Source organism: Nycticebus coucang, chromosome 2 (assembly GCF_027406575.1).
Source record: "Nycticebus coucang isolate mNycCou1 chromosome 2, mNycCou1.pri, whole genome shotgun sequence".
NCBI lineage: Eukaryota > Metazoa > Chordata > Mammalia > Primates > Lorisidae > Nycticebus > Nycticebus coucang.
This window is the reverse complement of record NC_069781.1, coordinates 147,126,105-147,151,216: the sequence shown is the minus strand read 5'-3', so window position 1 is coordinate 147,151,216 and position 25,112 is coordinate 147,126,105. Positions and strand designations below refer to the sequence as shown.

The window sequence follows — 25,112 nt, the reverse complement described above, 5'->3', positions numbered from 1 at the left end:
CCGCCGCCGCCGCCGCCGCCGCGAGTGACTCGCCCCCGCCCCTGGCGCCCCGGGCCCGGCGGCCTGCGGCGGCGGGGGGCGTCGGCCCCGGGCGGCGCGGCCTAGGGCGGAGGAAGGGCCTCGGCGGCGGCCCGGCCCCCGCACGCCCCGGAGGCGGGCCGGGCCGGGAGAGGCGCGGGGCGCGCCGGCGTCCTGGTGCCGGGCTTTGTTGGAGGGTCCCGGGGTGTGCGGCCAACATGGCGGAGGTCAGCTGAGTGCGGGCAGCGGCCGGCCCTCCCCGCGGCGTCCCGGAGCGCCGGCCGCACGGGGCCGTCCGTCCTGGGCCGCCGCTCGCTGCCCCGGACCCCGGCCGCAGCGGTCGGCGACGGTGCCGCGCTCTGGTCCGGCCTGCGGCTTCATTGTGCAGGGGGAAGAAGGCAGCCTCCTCCCTTGTTTATGTCGTTGGAGAGCAGAGCGCGTGAGCGGCTTGCCAGGGAAGCTTTAGCTTTTTATTATAAGCCTGGCATTTCCTGGGCTTCATTTGCTGGGTAGTTTGGGGACCTTTCTTGACTCTCCCAGCTCGATAACTTAGGAGTGTGGATAACGTGGGTCACAGCGATTCGCTAGGGTTTTCTTTGCCGTCTTGTTGTTGGAAAGAAGAGAATTTAAAATTTTTTGACGTAGAAAAAAATCAAATAGATTAAAATGACTTGCTCTGACATTTAGAAAAGTCCAGTTTGTTCGGAAAAAAAGACTGTGTAGCTGCTTTGTCAAAGTCACAGAAACTGCGTACATGGGTATAGGACAGTGGTAATGACCGCCCGCTCCTCACAGTTGCACGTTTACCTTTTCTTGATAAGCGGCTGTCCAGGGTCTATTGCTAACTCTGTTTAGCAGTTAAGTGTGTGAGACTCAAGAGTATGGGCTCTGGAGCCGGACGGTGCCCCTCTGGTTTGTGACTTTGGGCGAGACACTTACCCTGTCTGTGCTTCGTTTTCCTTGTTTACAGAATGGGTGTAAATGACAGTGCCTACCTCAAACCCTGTTGTGAGATTTTTGTTTTGTTTTTTTTTTTTTGAGACAGAGTCTCCCTTTATTAAGGTAGAGTGTTGTGGCGTTACAGTTCACAGCAACCTCCAACTCCTTAGGCGATTCTCTTGCCTCAACCTCCGGAGTAGCTGGGACTACAGGTGCTCGCCACAACGCCCGGCTATTAATAGTTACAGTTTGGCCGGGGCCGGGTTTGAACCTGCCACCCTGGGTATATGGTGCCTCCGCTCTACCCACTGAGCCATGGGGGCCGCTTTGTTGTGAGAATTGAAGTGATTACAATTAAAGGGCTTAGAGCAGTGGTGGTGGTGGTATTAAGTGCTTCAAGCGTAGTATGTGTTTACTGCTAAAGCACGTGTTTAATAACTAAGCTTATGGGGTAATTTTGGAAGTACAAAGGCCAGAATTTGTGAAATCACATTATAAATCTTTAGTGTGGCGTTTTCTTTTAGTGCATTTTGTTAAAAAGGAGAAGAGTTTATAGATAAATTGGCAGGCTTTCTGAAGTGATGGCATTTTGGAAATTTAAGTGATAGGGCATTTGAATGGGTAGCTCTTGTGTGGTATAGAATTAAAAAAAATCAAATAGATTAAAGTGATATCTTTTAATGCGTTTAGATTTATGGTTCAGGTTACTTTTTTCTTAGTTATTTTTTCACTCTGTCCTCTGTCCCTCACTCCCTGTACTGTGGAACTTCTGGGCTCAAGAGATCATCCTGCTTCAGCCTTCTGTGTAGCTGAGACTACAGGCCCACGCCACTATACCTAGCTAGTTTTCCAGTTTTTTTGTAGAAAGTGTCCCCAGACTGGTCCCAAACTCTTGGCCTCAAGCCATCCTCCAGCCTCAGGCTCCCAAACTGTTGAGATTAAAGGTGTGAGCAACTGTGCTGGGGCCATCAGTTCACTTTCAGGGACTTGTATTAACTGGGAAAGGGGGATAGTGAATACCTTTGAATGGTAGATATCTATGGTGTCACCAGCTCTGTAGAAGTTACTGAATGAGGAGCAGCAGTGTAATGTAATGTCATTTTTTATCTGGGGGATAGTGGCTCTGTTTAGAACTTCGTGATTGGTAGATTTTGAGACCCAACATGGGTTACAAAAATTGGTTGTGTAATTTTTCAGTCTAGAGATTTAAATAAATATATAGGGCCAGACATGGTGGCTCACACCTATAATCCCAGCACTTGGGAGGCTGAGGTGGGTGGATTGCCTTGAGCTCACAGCCTGAGCCAGCATGAGACCTCATCTCTGAAAATAGCCGGGCATTGTGGTGGGGCACCTGTAGTTCCAGCTACTTGGGAGGCTGAGGCAAGAGAATCACTTGAATCCAAGAGTTTGAGGTTGTTGGGAGCTGTGACACTGTCGCACTGTACCAAAGGTGACAAAATGAGACTCTCTCTCAAAAATATATATCTATAGACATTTGTAGTCTGAAATGGTTAGTTGCAGATTCTATCTAGTATTATTGCCAGGCTGGGCACGGTGGCTCATGCCTGTTATCCTAGCTCTTGGGAGTCCAGGGTGGGTGGATTGCCTAAGCTCACCAGCTGGAGACCATCCTAAGCCAGAGCGAGACCTTGTCTCTAAAAAATAGTTGGGCTTTGTGGTGGGCGCCTATGGTCCCAGGTACTTGGGAGGCTGAGGCAAGTGAATCACTTGAGCCCAAGAGTTTGAGGTTGCTGGGAGCTGTGACCCTACTAGAGGACTACAAAGTGAGACTCTGTCTCAAAACAAAACAATTTTTGCCCTTATGTTTTTTTTTTTTTTTTTAAGATATCTTATAGAATTAGTTTAAATGACTTCTATTGGCATCTTTCCAAGTGAAGTTTAGCATTTTAAACTGAAATAGTGTAATTAATAGCTATGGAACTGTAAACTTTTCAGGATAAGCATTCTACAAAGTACAAATTCCAAAACCAGTGTAATCCAGTTTACATCTTAATATGTTTTCTCTAAACTGGGAAATTCTTACAAAATTGCAATATTAATATCTGTAATTAGAAAGTATATTATATATAGGTTAAAATTAGAGTTACAAAGGAATTATCTAGCTGTGTCAATAATGACATAATATGAAGACTAGGATTTTATTTTCAATGAGTATGGTGCTTTTTTTTTTTTTTTTTTTTGAGACCGTTTCACTTTGTCGCCCTCGGTAGAGTGCATTGGCATTACAGCTCACAGCAACCTCCAGCTCTTGGGCTTAGGTGATTCACTTGCCTCAGCCTCCTGAGTAGCTGGGACTACAGGCGCCTGCCACAACGCCCAGCTATTTTTTGTTGCAGTTTGGCCAGGGCTGGGTTTGATCCCGCCACCCTTGGTATATGGGGCCGGCCCCTATTCACTGAGCCATAGGCGCCGCCCTCTCTTTTCTTTCTTGAGACAGAGTCTCACTTTGTTACCCTGAGTAAAGTACTGTGTCATCACAGCTCACAGTAACCTCTATCAGGGGTCCTCAAACTACGGCCCGCGGGCCACATGTGGTGGTGTGATTGTATTTGTTCCTGTTTTGTTTTTTTACTTCAAAATAAGATATGTGCAGTGTACATAGGACTTTGTTCATAGGTTTTTTATAAACTATAGTCCGGCCCTCCAGTGGTCTGAGGGACAGTGAACTGGCCCACTGTTTAAAAAGTTTGAGGACCCCTGCTTCCTGGGCTCAAGCGATTCTCCTGCTTCCACCTCCCAAGTAACTGGGACTACAGGTGCCTGCCACAATGCCTGGCTATTTTTTGGTTGCAGCTGTCATTGTTGTTTGGTGGGCCCGAACTGGATTTGAGCCTGCCAGCTCAAGTGTATGTGGCTAGTGCCTTAGCTGTTGGAGCTACAGGCGCTGAGCCCAGTATGGTGTTTTGAAAACAATTTGGCTAGGTGGTAGCTCCTGTAGCTCACACCTGTAATCCTAGCACCATGGGAGGCCCAGGTGGGTGGATTGCTTTCACTCAGGAGTTTGAAATCAGCCCCACCAAGACTGAGGTCCCATATCTACTAAGAATAGAAAAAATTAGCCAGTCCTTGCAGTGGGTGCCCGTAGTGCCAGCTACTTGAGAGACTGAGGGGAGGCTGAGGTAAGATCGCTTGAGTCCAGGAGTTTGAGGCTGCTGTGAGCTATGATGATAGGGCACTCTACCCAGGGCTACAGAGTGAGACTTTTTTTTTTTTTTTTTTTCCCGGCCGGGGCCGGGTTTGAACCTGCCACCTCCGGTATATGGGGCCAGCCCCCTACTCACTGAGCCACAGGCGCTGCCCCACAGAGTCAGACTCTGTCCCCCCTCCCCAAAAAAAAAACAAACGAACAAACACACATTTCAAAAACACCCAGGTTTTTTTTTTTTTTTTTGGTAGAGACAGAGTCTCACTTTATGGCCCTTGGTAGAGTGCCATGGCATCACACAGCTCACAGCAACCTCCAACTCCTGGGCTTAAGCGATTCTCTTGCCTCAGCCTCCCGAGTAGCTGGGACTACAGGCGCCCGCCACAACGCCCAGCTATTTTTTGGTTGCAGTTCAGCCGGGGCCGGGTTTGAACCCACCACCCTGGGTATATGGGGCCGGCGCCTTACCGACTGAGCCACAGGCGCTGCCCACACCCAGGTCTTAACATGAGGGTTAGCAGTAGATTCAGGAACTTCACAAAGTTTTAGGTCACTGGTTAAGTTGTATTTCAGAGCAATTCATTTATAGAATTTTAAAGATTGTAGTTTCTTTGCTTAAAGAGACCGATTACAGAATCTTATGGAATTTCTTTATTCATCTTGTATAAATGTTGTAAATTCTGAATATTTTGGATACATCTCTCTTTCAACAAAATCAGTATGAAACTCCAGGACTCCTTCCCCCACCTCAAAAAGAAGGGATGAAACTTTCCTCTTTACCGAATATATCTTTAATGATAATGCACTTTAAATGATTTGACTTTCTTGGCTACAGTTACTAGAACATCTACTGCACAAAGGCGGGAATTGTGGGGTTTTCTTTTTTTCCCTGTGTGTTTTGAGAGTCTGTTGCCAGGGCTCAAGTGCAGTGGCATCATATCATCACTGCAACCTCAAGTGCCTGGGGTCGAGCTATCCTCCTGCCTCAGCTTCCTGAGTAGCTGGAGGACTACAGACACATTCCAATGTCCCCAGCTAATTTTTCTATTTTTTATAGTGATGGATCTTTCTCTTTCTCTAGAGATGGGGTGTAAAACTCCTGGCCTTCCAAAGTGCTAGGGCTACAGGTGTGAGCTACTGTGCGCAGCCTGTGGAAGGTTTTTATATCTGAATAGGTATAAAAGGTACATACCTCAGTACCTGGTGCTCAATACATACTTGTTAACTCACCTACTGCTATCTATATGCTAATGAAACTCATATGTTTTTGCTCGCTAAAATGTAGACCCATATATTTCTTGGCAGTTTTTTTTTTGAGACAGAGCCTCAAGCTGTTGCCTTGGGTAGGGCGACACAGCAACCTCCAACTCCTGGGCTCAAGCGATTCTGCTGCCTCCGTGTCCCAAATAGCTGGGACTACAGGCACCCACCACAATGCCTGGCTATTTTTTTTTTGGTTGCTGCCATCATTGTTGTTTGGGCCGGGGCTGGATTCGAACCCCCCAGCTCAGGTATATGTGGCTGGCGCCTTAGCAGCTTGAGCCACAGGTGCTGAGCCATGATTTTTACATTTTTGTAGAGATGGGGTCTCTCTTGTTGCTCAGGCTGGTCTGTAACTCCTGGCCTCAAGTGATTCTGCTGCTTTGGCTTCCAAGGTGTTAGGATCACAGGGGTGAGCCACTGTGCCTTGGTTAAATGACCTTTCTAACAGATGAATCTGATTTAAAAGGCCTTCAGTATAAAGCAGAAAACCTTTTTTATCTCACCATAAATTGAATCTATAGTTAAACTTCCATGGCACACTTGTTTTGTTGGTCAATTAATGTGGATCATAAAAAAGACTGCTTTGAACTTTATTTGGAAATAATTTAATATTTAAAATTTTCACAGCACACCTAAGATTCTCTCATCAGTTGAAAATGTGTGGGGTAAACACCCAAGTTCCTTGACATAGTTAAATCAAGACAAAGCCCCTCCTGAGCTGGCTCCTCTTGTTATTCACCTGTCTTTTTGGACTGTGCACTCGGAAGTCTCTCTGTTCTTACTAAGCTCTATTAGCTCAGTCTGGATAGACGTCACTAGCTGAGAAGCTCTTTTCTGAACTGTCCACATTGAATCAGGTATCATCTCTGTTCTCCCAGAGTAGTACTCTGCTTGGTTCTGCTATAACACATATCCTCTTGAATTACAATTTTTCTTTAGTTCTTGGCCTCCTCGAACAGATTTATAATCTCTGAGAACTTGATCTTGGTCACCACTATTTGTCTAGAGTTTAGCCCTCTTTTTGGCACATAGCTGATGTTTAGTTGATATTTAGTGTCTTCATACTGTTCTTTTCTAGCCTTCCCACCATCATCTCTTCTTTGCTCTACCTAAACTGGATGTTTTCGTTTCTTGAACACCGTGCCTTAACATCTCTGCGCGTTTGTTCATGATTCTATTTAACTACTGAAATGTCTGTTTGTTCTACTTTGGACAGATTGCTTAACCTTTAAGCCTTAGTTTTCATTACATCTACTGCTAGAGTTGCCGTGTAACTGAATGGTGAGGAGGACAAGCCCTTGAGAGTCAGGCCTGGATGTGTCTTTGGACACTACCACTTATTATGGATGGTTGTGTTTATACCTTAAGCTCCATGAGGGCAGGAGTACTGCCTACTTTTGCATATCGTCCAACACATAGGAAGTGCTTAAATTAAAAAAAAAGTAGTTGTTAAATAAATTACTTCTCTAAATACTACCACTTACATTCTAGTGAGGAAGGAAACAGAAATGTACAACTGTGATATTTACTACAAAGGAGTGAAAAGTGCTGATGTAGAGAATAGGAGTGTGTGTGTGTGGGGGGGAGACCTGCTTCCCAAGGTGGAGGTAATGGATGAGGAGCTAGCTAGTCCTTTGAAGAGGAGAGGGAGTGTGCATCTTTGGAAGGAGCAGCCAGGTGTATAGGCATGAATTTGTTCTGCAGTTGAGAGTGTGTTGCTGGAGCAAATGGATGAGGGGTTGAGATGGGCAGGGATCAGATCCTGCTACTTGGGAAGCTGAGGTAAGAGAATCACTTGCGCCCAAGAGTTTGAGGTTGCTGTGAACTGTGAATTCACAGCACTCTACCCAGGATGACAGAGTGAGACTCTTGTCTCCAAAAAAAAAAAAAAGACTGGAAGGGATGATAAGAGAGGACATGGATAAAATTCAAGACTCTGCTGTGTTGGGCTTGAGGGAAGTGTCTGAGATAACCCGAAATGATTGAGTGCGATAGAAGGAAAATCCGAGATGTGATGTTGTAGAAGCCAGGTGGGAGATTCTAGAGCATGCTTGAATGCCCAGAGAGACCAGTAAAGAAAGGGGAGAAATTGATTTAGGAGAGAAGGGTTCATGGAAGGTTTTGTTTGTTTTGAATCAGAGTCTCCCCTGTTGCCCTGGGTAGAGTGCAGTGGCATTATCCATAGCTGACAGCAATCTCAAACTCTTGGGCTTGAGCAGTCTTTCTGCCTCAGCCTCCTGCAAGTAGCTGGCATGCACCACTATGCCCAGCTAGTTTTTCTATTTTTAGTAGAGACAGGGTCTTACTCTTGCTCAGGCTGGTCTCAAACTCCTGAGCTCAAGCAATCTACCTACCTCCCAGAGTCCTAGGATTATAGGTGTGAGCCACCATGTCTGACCCCCCCCACCCCTTTTTTTAATGCAAGCACAAAACAAAGTTTGTTGAGGAAGGGAAAGATAGGCTTGCAGAGTAATAAGCTTACAAACTTAGGATACATTTGCCAGCAAACCATTCGCAGAGCAAGTAGGCAAAGAGGCCCATGGAAGGAGTTTTGAAGTCTGAGAAAGCGAAAGAATAGTGTACAGAGTCACTTCTTCCATCCTAAAGTGAGGGAATAGAGTGCCAAGTTAGCTGATGGGCTTGCTGGTGGGAAATTATAAAGTAGCTGTATTGCTCGGTTTCTGTTGCTTTTTCTTTCTTTCTTTTTTTTTTTTTTTTTGGTAGAGACAGTTTCACTTTATTGCCCTCAGTAGAGTGCCGTGGCGTCACACAGCTCACAGCAACCTCCAACTCCTGGGCTTAGGCGATTCTCCTGCCTCAGCCTCCCGAGTAGCTGGGACTACAGGCGCCTGCCACAACGCCCGGCTATTTTTTTGTTGCAATTTGGCCAGGGCTGGGTTTGAACCCGCCACCCTCGGTATATGGGGCCGGTGCCCTGCTCACTGAGCCACAGGCGCCGCCTTCTGTTGCTTTTTCTAAAGGATTCATAGGTGAAGCCGTGAGGTGAGAGTTATGAGTCAGTGAATACTGAACTATGACAGGTTAGGGGTGTAGCAGAGAGATGTGGTGGAGCTGAGCCAGAGGGAAAGATGAGGGGGCTGTGTTAGCCCATAACACTGGATGCTGCTGTTAAGGGAGATTCTAGGAGAATTCCTAGAACAATGTGATAATATTTTTTCCCTAAATGTACACTATATTTAGGTGGATTGCTTGAGCTCAGCATAAATCATAGATACATGCAGAAAAGTGTTGTATTTTTACAAAGGGAGCACACTGTTGTAACCAGCTATTGGGTCAAGAACCATAAGCAGTACCAGAACAAGAGGCCCCCATTTCCACCTCTAATTACCATCCCACAGGAAACCACCTCGTGACTTGTACACTGTAGATTGATTTGCCTGATTTGGAGCTTTATGTGAACAGCACAGTACGGCATGTCCCTTGCTCATTTCTGTTCGACTCCTCTCACCATTGTGAGACTGAGGGATGTCACTTGGATTGTTCCTGACATACTTACCAGCTGAGTTATTTCCTAGTACTTCAACATAGATTTATTTATTTATTTTTTTAACTCTTCAGGAACTTGGCTTGGAGCCTGTAGCACAGTGGTTATGGCATCAGCCACATACACTGAAGCTGGTGGGTTTGAACCCAGTCAGGGCTAGCTAAACAACAGTGACAACTGTAACAAAAAATAGCCGGGGGTTGTGGTGGGTTCCTGTAAGTCGTAGCTACTTGCAAGGCTGAGGCAAAAGAATCGCTTAAGCCTAAGAGTTTGAGGATGCTGGGCAGTGCCTGTGGCTCAGTGGGTAGGGCGCTGGCCCCATATACCGAGGGTGGTGGGTTCGAACCTGGCCCCAGCCAAACTGTAACAAAAAAAATAGCCTGCAACAAAAAATATAGCCGGGCATTGTGGTGGGCACCTGTAGTGGAGCTGGAAGTTGCTGTGAGCTGTGTGACACCACAGCAGTCTAACGAGGGCGTTAGAGTAAGACTCTCTACAAAAAAAAAAAAAAAGTTTGAGGATCCTGTGAGAGTACTGAGGGTGACATAGTGAGACTGTTTAAAAAAAAAAATCATAAAAAAATAACTCTTCAGGAACTCTACACTTAATGATATGGATAGGTTATGGCTGGGTGCTGTGGCTCACGCATGCAGTCCTAGCAATCTGGAAGGATAAGGTGGGTGGATTGCCTGAGCTCACAGGTTCGAGACAAGCCTGAGCAAGAGCAGGACCCCGTCTCTATAAAAATAGCTGGGCGTTGTGGCAGCGCTTGTAGTCCCAGCTCTTCAGGAGGCTGAGGCAAGAGAATTGCTTGAGTCCAAGAGTTTGAGGTTGCTGTGAGCTTTGACTGTACAGCACTCTATTGAGGGCAACAAAATGAGACTGTTTAAAAAAAAAAGATATAGACAGGTTATGACAGGAACAATACTGGCAAAGACCTTTCATTAGGTCTGTGGTGGCCCAGTCATGTTAAACTTATTTGTGGTCTGGTTTGTTCCTTTTGTTTGCTTTGTTTTGAACAGCACAGAGGTATTCTCAAATACCTTAAAGAACTAAGTGTTTTGTAAAAGCAGATTTTTATTTTTTTATTTTTTGAGATAGAGTCTCACTATGTCGCCCTTGGTAGAGCACCATGGCGTCACAGCTCACAGCTATCTCAGACTCTTGGGCTCAAGGGATTCTCTTGCTTCAGCCTCCCGAGTAGCTGGGACTACAGGCATCCGCCCTACACCCTGCTATTTTTTTTTTTTTTTGTAGAGACAGAGTTTCACTTTATGGCCCTTGGTAGAGTGCCATGGCATCACACAGCTCACAGTAACCTCCAACTCCTGGGCTTAAGTGATTCTCTTGCCTCAGCCTCCCGAGTAGCTGGGACTACAGGCGCCTACCACAACGCCCGGCTATTATTTGGTTGCAGTTCAGCCGGGGCCGGGTTTAAACCCGCCAACCTCGGTATATGGGACCGGCGCCTTACCAACTGAGCCACAGGCTCTGCCCTGCTATTTTTTTTTTTTTTTTTTTTACAGTTGTCATCGTTTAGCTGGTCTGGGCTGGGTTCAAACCCGCCAGCTTTGGTGTAAGTGGCCGGCGCTGTAAACAATGTGCTATAGGTGCTGAGCATAAAAGCAGATCTTGCCAATGAGAAGTCTTTTCTTTCTTTTTTTTTTTTTAAAGAGACAGAGTCTCACTTTATCACCATTAGGTATAGTGCCGTGGCATCACACAGCTCACAGCAACCTTAAACTCCTGGGCTTAGGCAATTTTCTTGCCTCAGCCTCCCAAGGCACCCGCCACAACGCCTGGCTGTTTTTTTTTGTTGCAGTTTGGCCGGGGCTGGGTTTGAACCTGCCACCCTCGGTATATGGGGCTGGTGCCCTACCCATTGAGCCACAGGCGCCTCCTGGGAAATATTTTCTAATAGAATTTAATTAGAAGAATTTAATGCTAGTCTTGAGTTTCTTTCTTTTTTTTTTTTTTGTAGAGACAGGGTCTCACTTTATGGCCCTCGGTAGAGTGCCATGGCCTCACTTAGCTCACAGCAACCTCCAGCTCTTGGGCTTAAGCGATTCTCTTGCCTCAGCCTCCCAAGTAGCTGGGACTACAGGCGCCCGCCACAACGCCCAGCTATTTTTTGGTTGCAGTTTGGCCAGGGCCGGGTTTGAACCCGCCACCCTCGGTATATGGGGCCGGTGCCCTACTGACTGAGCCACAGGCACCGCCCACTAGTCTTGAGTTTTATAGAAAGTATTATATGTACTTAACTATAGTTACATTGATAAGGTTAGCTGAAGATGGTTGATATAATAAATGTAAGTATATGCTAGTTTCTCTCTATAGAGGCGCTTCCTTGGAAAGATTACTTCACTAAATGGTTTTTCACTAAACTAAACAAAGTAATCTTCTGATAACTTTTTGCTAGTTTTCCTCTTTTACAAAGTCTCACTCTCTTGCCCAGGCTGGATTGCAGGGGTGTGATTTGATTATGTAGCTCACTGCAGCCTCCAAACTCCTGGGCTCAAGGAATCATCCTAATTCAGCCTCCCAAGTACCTGGAACTATAGGCGTGTGCCGCCACGTCTGGCTAATTAAAAAAAAAACATTTTTTTAAGAAATGGGTCTTGCTGTGTTGGCCATGCTGGTGGTTCCAGTCTTTTGGCCTTTTGAATTTGGCCAGAGCTCTGGCTTGGTAGGTAAGGTAGCTTTACTGTAAGATTTGTCAAGGCCCTTGATTTAGCTTTGGATGTCTTGTCAGTAAAGATGTGAGTTAATTTTCTATTTTTTTTTTTGAGACAGAATCTCATTCTTTTTTTTTTTTTTGTAGAGACAGAGTCTCACTGTACCGCCCTCGGATAGAGTGCCGTGGCGTCACACGGCTCACAGCCACCTCTAACTCCTGGGCTTAGGCGATTCTCTTGCCTCAGCCTCTCGAGTAGCTGGGACTACAGGCACCCGCCACAACGCCCGGCTATTTTTTTGTTGCAGTTTGGCCGGGGCTGGGTTTGAACCCGCCACCCTCGGCATATGGGGCCGGCGCCCTACTCACTGAGCCACAGGCACCGCCCGTGAGTTAATTTTCTACAGAATATTCTTCTGAGTTTTTTTTTTTGGGGGGGGGGGGTTGATTAGATAATTTTTCTTTTGTCTAATTAACTTTAAAATTTTAAATTTGAGGCCACATGTGGCCTTATGCCTGTGCCTGTGGCTCATGCTTGCAATCCCAGGGTTCTGGGAGGCCGAGGCAGGAGGGTTCCTGGAGAATAGGAATTGGAAACCAGCCTGGGTAACGTAGCAAGACCCCATCTCTAGAAGAAGTAAAGCATGCCTATAATCGCATCTATTTGCAATGCTGAGAGGAGAGGATGCCTTGAGCCCAGGAATTGGAGGCTGTGGTGAGCTGTGACTGTGCCACTGCATTCCATCCTGGGTGACAGAGTGAGATCCTAGCTCTCTCCTTTTTTTTTGGAGACAGAAAAAAAAAGTCACCCTTGGTAGAGTGCTGTGGCATCACAGCTCACAGTAACCTCAAACTCTTGGGCTTCAGTGATTCTCTTGCCTCAGCCTCCTGAGTAGCTGGACCTATAGGTGCCCGCCACAACACTGGCTATTTTTTTTTGTAGAGACAGTCTCACTTTATGGCCCTTGGTAGAGGGCCGTGGCATCACACAGCTCACAGCAACTGCAAGCTCCTGGGCTTAAGCCATTCTCTTGCCTCAGCCTCCCGAGTAGCTGGGACTACAGGTGCCCGCCACAACACCCAGCTATTTTTTTGTTGCAGTTTGGCCAGGGCTGGGTTTGAACCCGCCACCCTCGGCATATGGGGCCGGCGCCCTACTCACCGAGCCACAGGCGCCGCCCCTTTTTTTTTTTTTTTTTTTGGTTGTAGTTGTTTGGCAGGCCTGGGCTGGATTCGAACCTGCCAGCTCTGGTGTATGTGGATGGAGCCCTAGCCACTGAACTACAGGCACTGAGCTGAGGTCCTGTCTTTTAAGTTTAAAATAAAATCTATGTGTGGAATATGTAGCTTTGTGTCAATAGGCTGGTGCAAAATTTCCTCTAAGTATTCAGCTATTTGGTGCATTTTGAGGAAAAAAGTGAAAGTAACGGACAAATTTAACTTTCTGTGTTTTACTTTTGTATAGTAAGTCACTAGCAATTTCTTACCAGGAGAGTGAGGATGTAATAAAATATACAAGTGTTGTTTGTTTTTTTGTTTTTGTTTTTTTGACACAGAATCTCACTGTGTTGCCCTGGTAGAGTGCCGTTACGTCACAGCTCACTGCAACTTCAAACTCTTGGGCTCAAGCGATTCTCTTGCCTCAGCTTCCAAATAGTTGGGACTACAGGTGCTTGCTACAACGCCTGGCTATATTTTGTTGCAGTTGTTATTTTAGCAGGCCTGGGGCCAGGCTCAAACCTGCCAGCCTCGGTATATGTGGCCGGTGCCCTACTCACTGAGCTATGGGCTCCAAGCCCAGACCTTAAAGTTTTAAGCTACATTCCACAATTTGAATTCCTTTCTAGTTTCTTTTCTATACCACTACATGATAAATGCATGCATATACATGAGTTTGGACAGTTATGTTCTCAAACTCATCCTAGAAAAAGTGCTATGTACCTCACTGATACCATGATGGTCACAAGATGGCCAACGGGAGTACTTCCAAGGTGACCACAGTGATATATTCAACAAGGAGGTAAGTAGTACTTTTTCTAGGATGAATTTGGGGACTCAGTTGTCTGACCTAGTACATACAAATAGATAGGTTTATCAATATGCGTGTTCTGCTTACTTACCTTTTCCTTTAAACATGGAATTGTGGGCCAGGTGCAGTGGCTCACACCTTTAATCCCAGCACTCTGGGAGGCCGAGGAGGGTGGATTGCTTGAACTCAGTAGTTTACCACCAGCCCGAGTAATAGCAAGACTCCGTTTCTAAAAACATAGCTGAGTGTTGTGGCGGACCCCTCTAGTCCCAGGTACTTCCGGAGGATGAGGCAAGAAGATAGCTTGAGCCCAAGAGATTGAGGTTGCTGTGAGCTATGATGCGATGGTACACTTTGGTGACAGAGTGAGACTTAGTCTCAAAACAAAAAAAAACCTGAGTAGAGGGCGGCGCCTGTGGCTCAGTGAGTAGGGCGCCGGCCCCATATGCCGAGGGTGGCGGGTTCAAACCCAGCCCGGGCCAAACTGCAACAACAACAACAACAACAACAAAAAAATAGCCGGGCGTTGTGGCAGGCGCCTGTAGTCCCAGCTGCTCGGGAGGCTGAGGCAAGAGAATCGCATAAGCCCAAGAGTTAGAGGTTGCTGTGAGCCGTGTAATGCCACGGCACTCTACCCGAGGGTGGTACAGTGAGACTCTGTCTCTACAAAAAAAAAAAAAACCTGAGTAGAATTGTAATTTGTATATTTTGTGCTTTTTTTCCACTTCACCTATTTAAACAGTTGATTCTTTTATGTTAGTAGGTGGGCCCACCTTTTTTATGAATATATATGTATTTACTTACTTATTTCTTGAGACAGAGTCTCATCATGTCGCCCTCCGTAGAGTGCTGTGAGGTCATAGCTCACAGCAACCTTCAACTCCTGGGCTTAAGCGATTCTTTTGCCTCAGCCTCCTGAGGACCTGGGACTACAGGTGCCCGTCACAATGCCTGGCTATTTTTTTTTTTTTTTTGGTTGTAGTTGTCATTGTTTGGCAGGCCTGGGCTGGATTTGAACCCGCCAGCTTTGGTGTATGTGGCTGGTGCCTTAGCTGCTTAAGCTACATGCGCCAAGCCTAAACTGTTGGGCTTAAGCAGTTCTCTTGCCTCAGCTTCTCTAGTAGCTGGGACTATAGGTGCCTGCCACGATGCCTGGCTATTTTTTGTTGCAGTTGTCATTGTTGGTTAGCTGATCCAGGCTAGGTTCAAATCCCCCAGCTTCAGTGTATGTGGCTGAGCCTGTTTGTTTATTTTTTGAGATAGTCTCACTTTGTCCCTCGGTAAAGAGCTGTGATGTCACAGCTCACAGCAACCTCAAACTTTTGGGCTTAAGTGATTCTCTTGCCTCAGCCATCCAAGTAGCTGGGACTACAGGCACCCGCCACAATGCCTGGCTATTTTTTTTTGAGATGGGGTCTTGCTCTTGCCCAGGCTGGTCTTGAATTTGTGAGCTCAGGCAATCCACCCGTCTCGGCCTCCCAAGTGCTGGGATTACAGGCGTGAGCCACCCCGCCTGGTCGCACCTTAATTAGTAATTAATTAATTTATTGTTGCAGTTTTTTGGGATGGGTTTGACTTCTGGTATATGGGGCCAGCGCCCCACTCCTTGAGCCACACACAGGTGCCACCCTATTTATTTTTTAAAGATGAGGTCTTGCTTTGAGGCTCAGGCTGGAGTGCAGTGGCACAGTCATAGCTCACTGCAGCCTCACATTCTGGGCTAAACTGATTCTCCTGCCTCAGCCTCCCAAGTAGCTGAGACAAGAGGTGCAAAACACCATGCACTTTATTATTTTTTAAGGTCATGAATTATAATTTAACCATTCTCTTGAGATAGGCCTCTTTTCAGTTTGCTGTTACAAATAAGCTATAAGCATCTATATGTATAAACACACAGTTCTGCCAAGATGTGTGAATTAGAGGTTAGATTCTTGGAAGAAAAACTGCTGGTTTAGCGTATACATACTTTAAATTTTGGTAGAAACCAACACATAGTGTGAGAGGCCTTCACAGAGGATGTTCCCAAAGGTTTAGAAGTCTGTTTCTTTGCCAGTATTTGGAATCAGATTTTTGAAAACCAACTTACATACATCATTTCCTTACTAAAGCATGCAGTTTGACATTTCTCATGCCGTATTTTTGAACTTTTTTCCTTTTTTCAGAAGTTTTTACACTCATTATAGTTCAAAATCAAATAGTTCTACAAGGTTGTTTTTGACACTTTCTGCCCATACTCCTCTCCAGATGTCCTTTTCCAGAGACAGATACTCCTTTAGCTGATTATTTCTGCATTATCCTTGTCTCTAAATAACATGCCCTCTGTTATTACTTAATTTCTATTGAGAATTTGACTTTTCTTCCCGCCTCATCACCTATGCATCCCCTTCTCTCTCTCTCTTTTTTTTTTTTTTGTAGAGAGAGTCTCACTTCATGGCCCTCGGTAGAGTGCCGTGGCCTCACACAGCTCACAGCAACCTCCAACTCCTGGGCTTAAGCGATTCTCTTGCCTCAGCCTCCCAAGTAGCTGGGACTACAGGCGCCTGCCACAACTCCCGGCTATTTTTTGGTTGCAGTTCAGCCAGGGCCAGGTTTGAACCCGCCACCCTCGGTATATGGGGCCCGCGCCTTACCCACTGAACCACAGGCGCAGCCCTGCATCCCCTTCTCATTCCTTCACTGCACTAAATTTAGTAACATAGAGATTTTTTTGTAACAGTGTAATTTTGTGTTTGTATTAGAAGTTATTCACAATTTCAGCCATGTGCTGTGATTACTTTCTTTTCTGCATTATTTAATTTGTATTCCTTGTAGCTAATACCTTTTGGGGGCTTTGTTTCCTATGTGCTTACAGCTAATACTACCCCCACATTCTTGACCACTTGCTGAAAGTTCAGTCATGTTGCTGGATTCCTTAAATTCCGTCTTTCACTAGTGTAAAGTTGTCATTATCCTCTGTGTTGCCTTTACAACGTGTTCCTCCGTGTTGTCCTGGATTTAGTTTTTTTGGTTATTGTAATTCCTGTTCTTTTCTTTCTTGTTCATTTCCTTGTATTTGTTTTTTGAGACAGGCTAACCCTGTTGCCTCAGGCTAGAATGCTGGGCATCAGCCTAGTTCACAGCAACCTCAAACTCGTGGGCTCAAGCAATCCTGCCTGGGCCTCCCAGAGTGCTAGGATTACAGGCATGAGCCCATTCTTTGTATTTGAGGAGCTTGTCTACCAAGGAGCTCCCTGAGAACACATTTTGGGGAGATAATGTTTTGAAACCTTGCATTCTTATTCTGCCTTCAACACTTTTAGGATAATTTGGATGGGTGGATATAGAATTCTTGGATATAGCCATTTTGCGAATTTTAAAAGGATTGCTTTGTTGCTTTAACTTTGCATGTTGCTGCTCAGAGTCCACAGCTCTTGCTTTCTCATTTATTTTTTCTTTTTCTTTTCTTTTCTTTCTTTCTTTTTTTTTTTTTTTATTGAGACAGAGTCTATGTCGCCCCAGGTAGAGTGCCATGGCGTCACAGCTCATAGCAACTTCAAACTCTTGGTCTTAACCAATTATTTTGCCTCAGCCTCCCAAGTAGCTGGGATGACAGGCACCCGCCATAATGCCTGGTTATTTTTTGGTTGTGGTCGTCATCGTTGTTTGGCAGGCCCAGGCTGGATTCAAACTCACCAGCTCTGGTGTATATGGCTGGCGCCCTAGCCACTGAGCTACAGGTGCTGAGCCTCATTTAGTTTTCCATCTGACATATTTATTGAATCTGTACTGTGTGTCAGGCATTATTTTAAGTGTTTGAGGTACATCATTGAGCCAGACAAAAATCCTATCTTCCAGGTGAGGCTAGGGGAACTATAACAAACAAGTAGTAAGTGAATTGTATAGCCTGTTAGAAGATAATACATTCTATGGGGAGAAAGTAGAGATTAGGAAGTGAGGAGGGAAGGGAAGAGGAATTGCTGGGCAAAGATTTCAAGTGCATAGCAGAAGGGTCATTGGGTAAGGGTGCTGATTGTTAAATAGAAGGGCAGGATGGGCCTCGTTGAGTAACATTTAAGCAAAGATTTGAAGGTTAAAGAGTTAGTTATGTGGATAGTTGGAAGAAAAGTATTTTTAAGACAGACGCCCAGAGGATCCTAGCATCGTCATGGAATATGGAAGTCAGTGCAGTTGAGCGAGGGGGAAAGAAGTGGGGGGTGACGTCAGAGTAAATGGGGGCACACCAGCCTATTGTGAAGGGCTATATTGGAGGCTGTTTTTAGGATTTTAGCTTTTAGCCAGTGGAAGGTATAGAACATATTAGGGATAAGGGTGGGAGACTGAGAAGAAAATGAGTCTAGTTCGGAGGCTATGGTAGTAATCCAGGTGAGAGGTAATGGCGGCTTGGACTAGGAAGTCCAAGTGATAGAAAGGATGAGGAATGGTTAGATTCTGACTATATTTTGAAGGGAGGGACAATGAGATTTCCTGGTTGTTTTAGATACATGGTGTGAAAGAGAAGAATCAAGGATGATTTAAGGCTTTTGACCTGAGTAACTGGACAGATGGAGTTGCCATCAGTTGAAAAGGGGAGAGCTGGGTGTGGTGGCTCACACCTGTAATCCTAGCACTCTAGGAGGCCAAGGAGGGTGGATTGCCTGAGTTCAGGAGTTCAAGATCAGCTTGAGCAAGAGCGAGACCCCGTCTCTATTAAAAATAGAAAAAATTAGTTGGATGTGGTGGTGTGTACCTGTAGTCCCAGCTACTCGGGAGGCTAAGGCAAGAGGATCACTTGAGTCCAGGAATTTGAGGTTGAGGTTAGGTTGCAGTGAGGTTTGACATCACCAAACTACTGTAGCCTCAGCAACAGAGAGATCTTGTCTCAAAAAAAAAAAAAAGAAAGACTATTGAAAAGGAGAACTCTCCAGGCAGAATGTCTTTGGGAAATGATGCAGAGTTCAGCAGCTTTGGTCGTCATCCCCTTGTTGAGATGTCTGTGTGGCAGATGGATGTACAGCTCTGGAGTTTAGGGCAAGTCTGGAATGCCTCCCCCACCCCAACCCCCTCAAATAGAGATAGGGTTGGGCTCGGCTGCCTCTGCTAGAGAGCAGTGGCATGACGGATCATAGCTCACTGTGACCTTGAACTGCAGGCTCAAGGGCTTTCTCCCACCTCAGCTGCCTGAGTAGCTACTATTACAGGACTATGCCACCATGCTCAGCTAATTTTTTTGCTTTTTTATAGACTGGGTCTTCCTATGTTGCCCAGGCTGGTCTTGAATTCCTGGCCTCAAGTGATCCTTCCCCTTTGGCCTCCCAAAGTGTAGGATTATGGAGAGTTTTTTTTTTGTTTTTTTTTTTAAACTGAGCTGGAGACTAGAATTTTTGTGTGTGTGTGTGTGTTTTTTGGCCAGGGCTGGGTTTGAACTCGCCACCTCTGGCATATGGGACTGGCGCCCTACTCCTTGAGCCACAGGCACCGCCCGAGACTAGAATTTTTTAAGTCCTCAGTATTTGGATGGAATTTAAAACTGTGAAACTGAATGGGATCACCAAAGTCACCAGTTGTCAATAAGAAGGTGATATAGTGCTCGCTTCGGCAGCACATATACTAAAATTGGAACGATACAGAGAAGATTAGCATGGCCCCTGCGCAAGGATGACACGCAAATTCGTGAAGCGTTCCATATTTTAAAAAAAAAAAGAAGGTGATATAGTAGGGGGCAGGGAGGAAGGAGGGAAGGATGGAAACAGGGAAACTGGTTAGAAGGATATTTCAGTGATCCGTAGGTGAGTTCAATTTTAAGAGTCTAGGGAAAAGATCAGGAATCAAAGGAAACTAAGAAGGGGTGACTGGTGAGATGGGAAAGCCAAAGGTATGCAGAGTTACCAGGCAGAGCCAGTTATGTGTGAACTCTGTCAGACGTTGCTGACAGTTTAGAACAGTTAAATACAAACAAAACTACACTGAAATTCAAACTGATTAAAGAGTATACTACCTTGTTTTCCCGAAAATAAGACATCTCCGAAAATAAGACCTACTTACAGGAAAGATAAGACTCCCCTGAAAATAAGACCTAGCGCATCTTTGGGGAACACACTTAAGTATACTTAGTATACTGCTAAATTCAAGTCTAGAAATACTGCTTACGGAATTGGCAATTACCATGCAGGTTCTTTTTGAGTGCAGCATACTTAAATTGCCTTTTCATGTGGTCACCCTGTGATGTGTTTTCACTGACATGTACGTGCTTACATAGACACACCATTTGTATGTTAGCTCTACCCCAGTGTGACCATGATTGTGAACAGGGACATTTAATTGTATGACTAACAGGTAGATTTAGATGATTTAGAGCATGCTAATACTGTGGTGTTTTAGATTATTAAAAGCATGAAGATGAGACATTACATTCTTGTAGAGAAATGTGAATTCCTTAGGAATAGAATCTCAATTTGAGGAAAATAGAAAATGAATGTAAGTTGTTAATTCATGGGGGGTTTTTTTGTTTGTTTTTTTGAGACAGGGTCTTGCTCTGTTGCTCAAGAGTGCAGTGGTACCATCTTAGCTCATTAAAGCCTCAAGTTCCTGGGCTCAAGTGATCCTACCTCAGTCTCTTAAGTAACTGAGACTATTAGTATTTACCTACCACCATGTCCAGCTACTTTTTTTTTTTAAGAGGTGGTGTCTTGCTCTGTGGTTGGTATCAAACTTCTGGCCTCAAGGTATGCTCTGTCGTCCTCACACCTCAGCCTCCCAAAATTCTGGGGTTTAAGAGTCGAATATCAATGCGGGGGTTCAAAGACTGACCCCATCGATGGTTGATCCTTGCACATTCTGTCGTCCTGCTTAAATGGATATACAAAGAACCCTTCTGTGGGGTCAGTTCCTGAAAACCTAATACCCCCCATTGGTATGTGATTGTTTAAAGGCATGTACCACCATACCTGGTTCCCTTTGTTGAAATAACTAAAATGGTTTAGTTGGAGTTTTAACTACAGACCGTGTTAGATGCTTATATAAACAGATTATAGCTACCTCAGCTGAATAGAATTTTATTTTACTTTTTTTTTTCTTTTTGAGACAGTCTCACTTTATTGCTCTCAGTAGAGTGCTGTGGCATCACAGCTCACAGCAATCTCCAAATCCTGGGCTTAGGCGATTCTCTTGCTTCAGCCTCCTGAGTAGCTGGGACTACAGGCGCCTGCCACAACATCCGGCTATTTTTTTGTTGCACTTTGGCTGAGGCTGGGTTTGAACCCGCCACCCTCAGTATATGGGGCCGGCACCCTACTCATTGAGCCACAGGCACTGCCCCTATTTTACTTTTTTAATTCATCACTGTATAAGCATGGAATAAATTAATTCTACTAAGGCTCCATTTATTTATTTATTTATTTTAGAGACAGAATCTCACTTTGTTGCCCTTGGTAGAGGGCTGTGGTGTCATAGCTTACAGCAACCCCAGCTCTTGGACTTAGGCGATTCTCTTGCCTCAGCCTCCCGAGTAGCTGGGACTACATTCAGGTATCTGCCACAATGCCAGGCTATTTTTGTTGTTGTTGTTGTTGTTGTTGCAGTTTGTCTGGGTTCGAACCTGCCACCCTTCCTATATGGGGCTGTTGCTCTACTCACTGAGCCACAGGTGCCGCCCTTTAATTTTTTTGGGGGGGATAGTCTCACTTATGTCACCCTCAGTAGAATGCTGTGGTGTGATAGTTTACAGCAACTTCAAGCTCTTGGGCTTAAGTGATTCTCTTGCCTCAGCCTCCCAATAGCTGGGACTACAGGCGCCAGTCACACACCCAGCGATTTTTTGTTGCATTTGTCATTGTTGTTTTAGCTGGCCCGGGCTGGATTCAAACCTGCCAGCCTCGGTTTATGTGGCTGGCGCCATAACCACTGTGCTACGGGTGTCAAACCTGATGACATAGTTTAAATAACTTAATTTCACGTGTGTTGCCAAGAAATTTTAAGATTATTTTAAAGCTTAGATTGATATCAGAGTCTACCACTTTGATAGAACATAAAGATTTAATATAAAGAATTTAATAGAATTTTGGATTTTCTGGGCCAGTTTTTATGAAGATTGAAAAGATGTTAGGTGCTAAATTAAATATTCTATACCAGGTTGAACAGAGTGTGCATACTGTTTTTCAGGGTTATTTAAGAGAAGATAAGATTGTATCTTATAAGATTGTATTGTATGTTTTGAAACATACAATCTGACTCTGTTCTTATTCTTGAGTTTTCTGATCTTCAGCGTCCTTACCTATAAACTGGGATAAAGCCCACTGTGTGAAGTTAAGAGCATGTGTGATGCTGCTGGCACAGGGCCTTGCAGGGTGGGAGGTGCCCCGTGAGTTTAGCATCTTCCATAGCAAACTTTGTGACCCTTATCAGTTCTTAGAGGCAATTTCAAAAATAAACAAAGTGCATAGAAGCAACAGTTTCCAGTTTGGTCCTCATGTGTGATCCAGGTCTTTTTATTTAGTGATTGGTGCAGGATTTCTAGTGTGGCTCTAAGTATACCACTAAGTCACTTTCTCAGCAGTATACTGAATTTGCTCCCATTGCAGGCAGTCCTAGAGTTACTTAGACATCCAACTTGCTTTTACGAACGTAGGCTAGTATTGGTAATAGGTAAATGTAACCTGTTCCGACTTACATATAAATTCAACTTAAGAACAAACCTATAGAACCTATTTCATTCATAGCCCAGGGACTGTCTGTACTTGATTTCAGTTAATGTCTGAAATGTTGGTGGTAGTTCTTTTGTTTCATAAATGAGAAGTTTGAGATCTAGGAGATTGTAATTTTGCCTAGGACAAAAATAACTAAAAGTAGAACTTCAGGTTTGAGCTTCCAACCAATTTTAGTATAGCAACATTTTTTTTTTTTTTTACTGTTATTTGCATTTATTTTATGTTGCATCTATTCCCGTGCCATAAGTTTTTGTTTCTTCAGTTTCTTCTGGGATATCTTTTTCTTCTGTGCTACCTCTTCTTCTGGTTTGGAAACAATCTGTTCCTTTTCAGTAAGGATCATCTCAATGTGGCAGGGGGAGCTCATGTATGGGTTAATGCGACCATGAACTCTGTAAGTTCGGCCACGCATCTTGGGTGCTTTGTTCACTTGGATATGCTCAATGACCAGAGAATCTACATCTAAACCCTTAAGTTCAGCATTACTCTCTGCATTTTTAAGCATATGCAGCAAAAATTCAGCACTCTTTTTGGGCCACCGACCCTGTGTCCAGCCCCACTGTTTGGCCTGGGCACACCTACCAACTCCACCATTATAACGTCGGAATGGTACACATTGTTTCTTTAAGGTGACATCCTTCAGATACTTGGTGGCTTTTCGTATATGCATACCCTTGATGGCCTGGGCAGTTTCACGTGTGTTCTTAAAGTGAACACGAAGATTTGAGCCTCTTGACTTGCATGACTTTGTGGGGTTTTCTGGGTCAAGTGAATAGCGAACCATTTTCACAGATCACCTCAGGCCGCTTAGGGGAAGAGAAACAGTATAGCAACATTTTTTTGAGGTATTTTACTAACACAAGCGATTACTATCTAGGAGTTGGTGGGTTATGAAAGTCTTACAAAATAAGAAGCTTTATGAAAACTGAGAGATTGGTGTGGAAATATATCCATTTTTTAAAAAATTATGTTCATGGTGATAAAATGATATACAGTGTTATTTTAAAGTGAATTTTAAATTTCAGTTGTGAATGTTTTAAGGTCATACCAAGCAACAAATACATTCTGCTTCCAGGGATTATCTGGGATGAGTGAGTTCTAGTTGTGTAGACGCTGTTCTGTCTGCTTGGTTAGAATCCTTTATGCTGTTGTACTTGATTTAATTGTTGCTTCCAGAAATTTTTTAGTACATGGTCTGTGCTAAGTACTGTCCTAGGTGCTGGGGATATAAGGGTGGGTGAAAAAACAGGATCTATTCTCAGGAAGTTTATGTTCTAGGGCACAAATTCTCAAAAGTGTGGTTCATAAATCCTGGGAGTGCTCAACATTTTGGAGGTCAAAACTTTTTCGGAATGGGACATGAGAATACAGTGGAGTTTCCCAGAGACTTCATGAAGTGCAGAAGCAGATAACGAGAATCCAATGGTATTTTCTTTTTTTTTTTATTATTTTTTATTTTTTTGTAGAGACAGAGTCTCACTGTACCGCCCTTGGTAGAGTGCCGTGGCGTCACACAGCTCACAGCAACCTCTAAGTCTTGGGCTTACGCGATTCTCTTGCCTCAGCTTCCCGAGCAGCTGGGACTACAGGCGCCCGCCACAACACCCGGCTATTTTTTGGTTGCAGTTTGGCCGGGGCTGGGTTTGAACCCGCCACCCTCGGCATATGGGGCCGGCGCCCTACTCACTGAGCCACAGGCGCCGCCCAGCCAACGGTATTTTCTTAAACCAGACTTCACAGAGATTCGCAAAAAAAGTTTTTAAATTCCTTGGCTTAGCCGGGTGTTGTGGCAGGCGCCTGTAGTCCCAACTGCTCAGGAGGCTGAGGCAAGAGAATCACTGGAGGTTGCTGTGAGCTGTGATGCCATGGCACTCTACCGAGGGTAACAGAGTGAGACTCTGTCTCAAAAAAGAAAAATAAATAAATTCCTTGGCTTGAATTTCTAATATGGTAAATATCATTATATATAAATCATATAAACAAAAGCTCTTTGAGGTTTTGAGTAATTTTTTACAAGTGTCAACCAATAAAGGCAAGGTTTCTTAAAGGACTTGTTAGGCTTAAAGGGTTTAGAAGTCACAGGGTCAGCTTCTACTCTTCTTTTTTGTTGTCGTTGCAATTTGGCCGGGGCTTGAACCCGCCACCCTCGGTATTTGGGACCAGTGCCCTACCAACTGAGCCACGGGCGCTGCCCCAGCTTCTACTCTTATGCTTGAAATTTCCCAGGGGTAATATGTAAATATGAATGTGCTTATTTGCATTTCAGTAAAACTATTGACATAGTTTGCCAATCACTGGTGTAGGGTTTCTGATAACAAAAAGTTTGAGAACTGTTGTTTTAGTAAAAAGTTGACTATGGTGATGCCAAGAAGAGGAGAAAACAGATAATAAGTAGATAGTCAACAAGGGAATTTCTTTTTCTTTTTCTTCTTTTTAGGTTTCATTAGTTTTATTTCTATGACATTTAAATGATACCTCACAAATTAGTATCAACAAGGGAATTTCAAATGGTAAGACATAATACTTAGACACTAAGAAGGGTGGTCTAGTCTTTAGGTGAAGTTTATGATGTGGGAAGAACTCTGTTTAGGGCTTAGGGATCTTTCTGATGTTGGGAAGGAGAAGCAAAAGATAGTTTAGTTAACACTGTGAGAGGTTGAGGTGGGTGGATTGCCTGAGCTCACAGGTTTGAGACCAGCCTGGGCAAGTGCGAGACCCCGTCTCTAAAAACAGCTGGGTGTTCTGGCGGGTGCCTGTAGTCCCAGCTTTTGGGGAGGTTGAGGCAGAGGATGTCTTCAGCCTAAGGGTTTGAGATTGTTGTGAGCTGTGATGCC

At 44.7% G+C, this 25,112-nt stretch overlaps 2 protein-coding genes and 1 non-coding gene across 5 annotated transcripts in view; 2 read left to right on the top strand and 1 right to left on the bottom strand.

Moving 5' to 3' along the window:
- SIAH1 (siah E3 ubiquitin protein ligase 1) overlaps positions 1-25,112 on the top strand; it is a 68,385-nt gene that overhangs the window by 25,858 nt on the left and 17,415 nt on the right. Inside the window, exon 1 of one of the 3 annotated variants that reach the window (XM_053582114.1) lies at positions 92-245. The exons of the other annotated variants lie outside the window; for them this stretch is intronic. The gene's annotated coding sequence lies outside the window, so the exon portion shown is untranslated. Of the gene's footprint in view, positions 1-91; positions 246-25,112 lie in introns of those variants that run through there. 3 annotated transcript variants of the gene reach the window in all.
- LOC128579961 (U6 spliceosomal RNA) lies at positions 19,160-19,266 on the top strand. Its single transcript, XR_008378328.1, has one exon. It is a non-coding gene; the product is annotated as a U6 spliceosomal RNA (small nuclear RNA).
- Positions 22,471-23,109, bottom strand: LOC128579884 (60S ribosomal protein L17-like). The gene has a single exon (XM_053582119.1). It carries the CDS (start codon positions 23,060-23,062, stop codon positions 22,508-22,510), a length of 555 nt encoding a protein of 184 aa, XP_053438094.1. The 5' UTR covers positions 23,063-23,109; the 3' UTR covers positions 22,471-22,507.

Bases quoted from the DNA above. Each gene is read 5' to 3' on its own strand.
- LOC128579884 (XM_053582119.1), bottom strand. From the start codon at position 23,062: ATGGTTCGCTATTCACTTGACCCAGAAAACCCCACAAAGTCATGCAAG.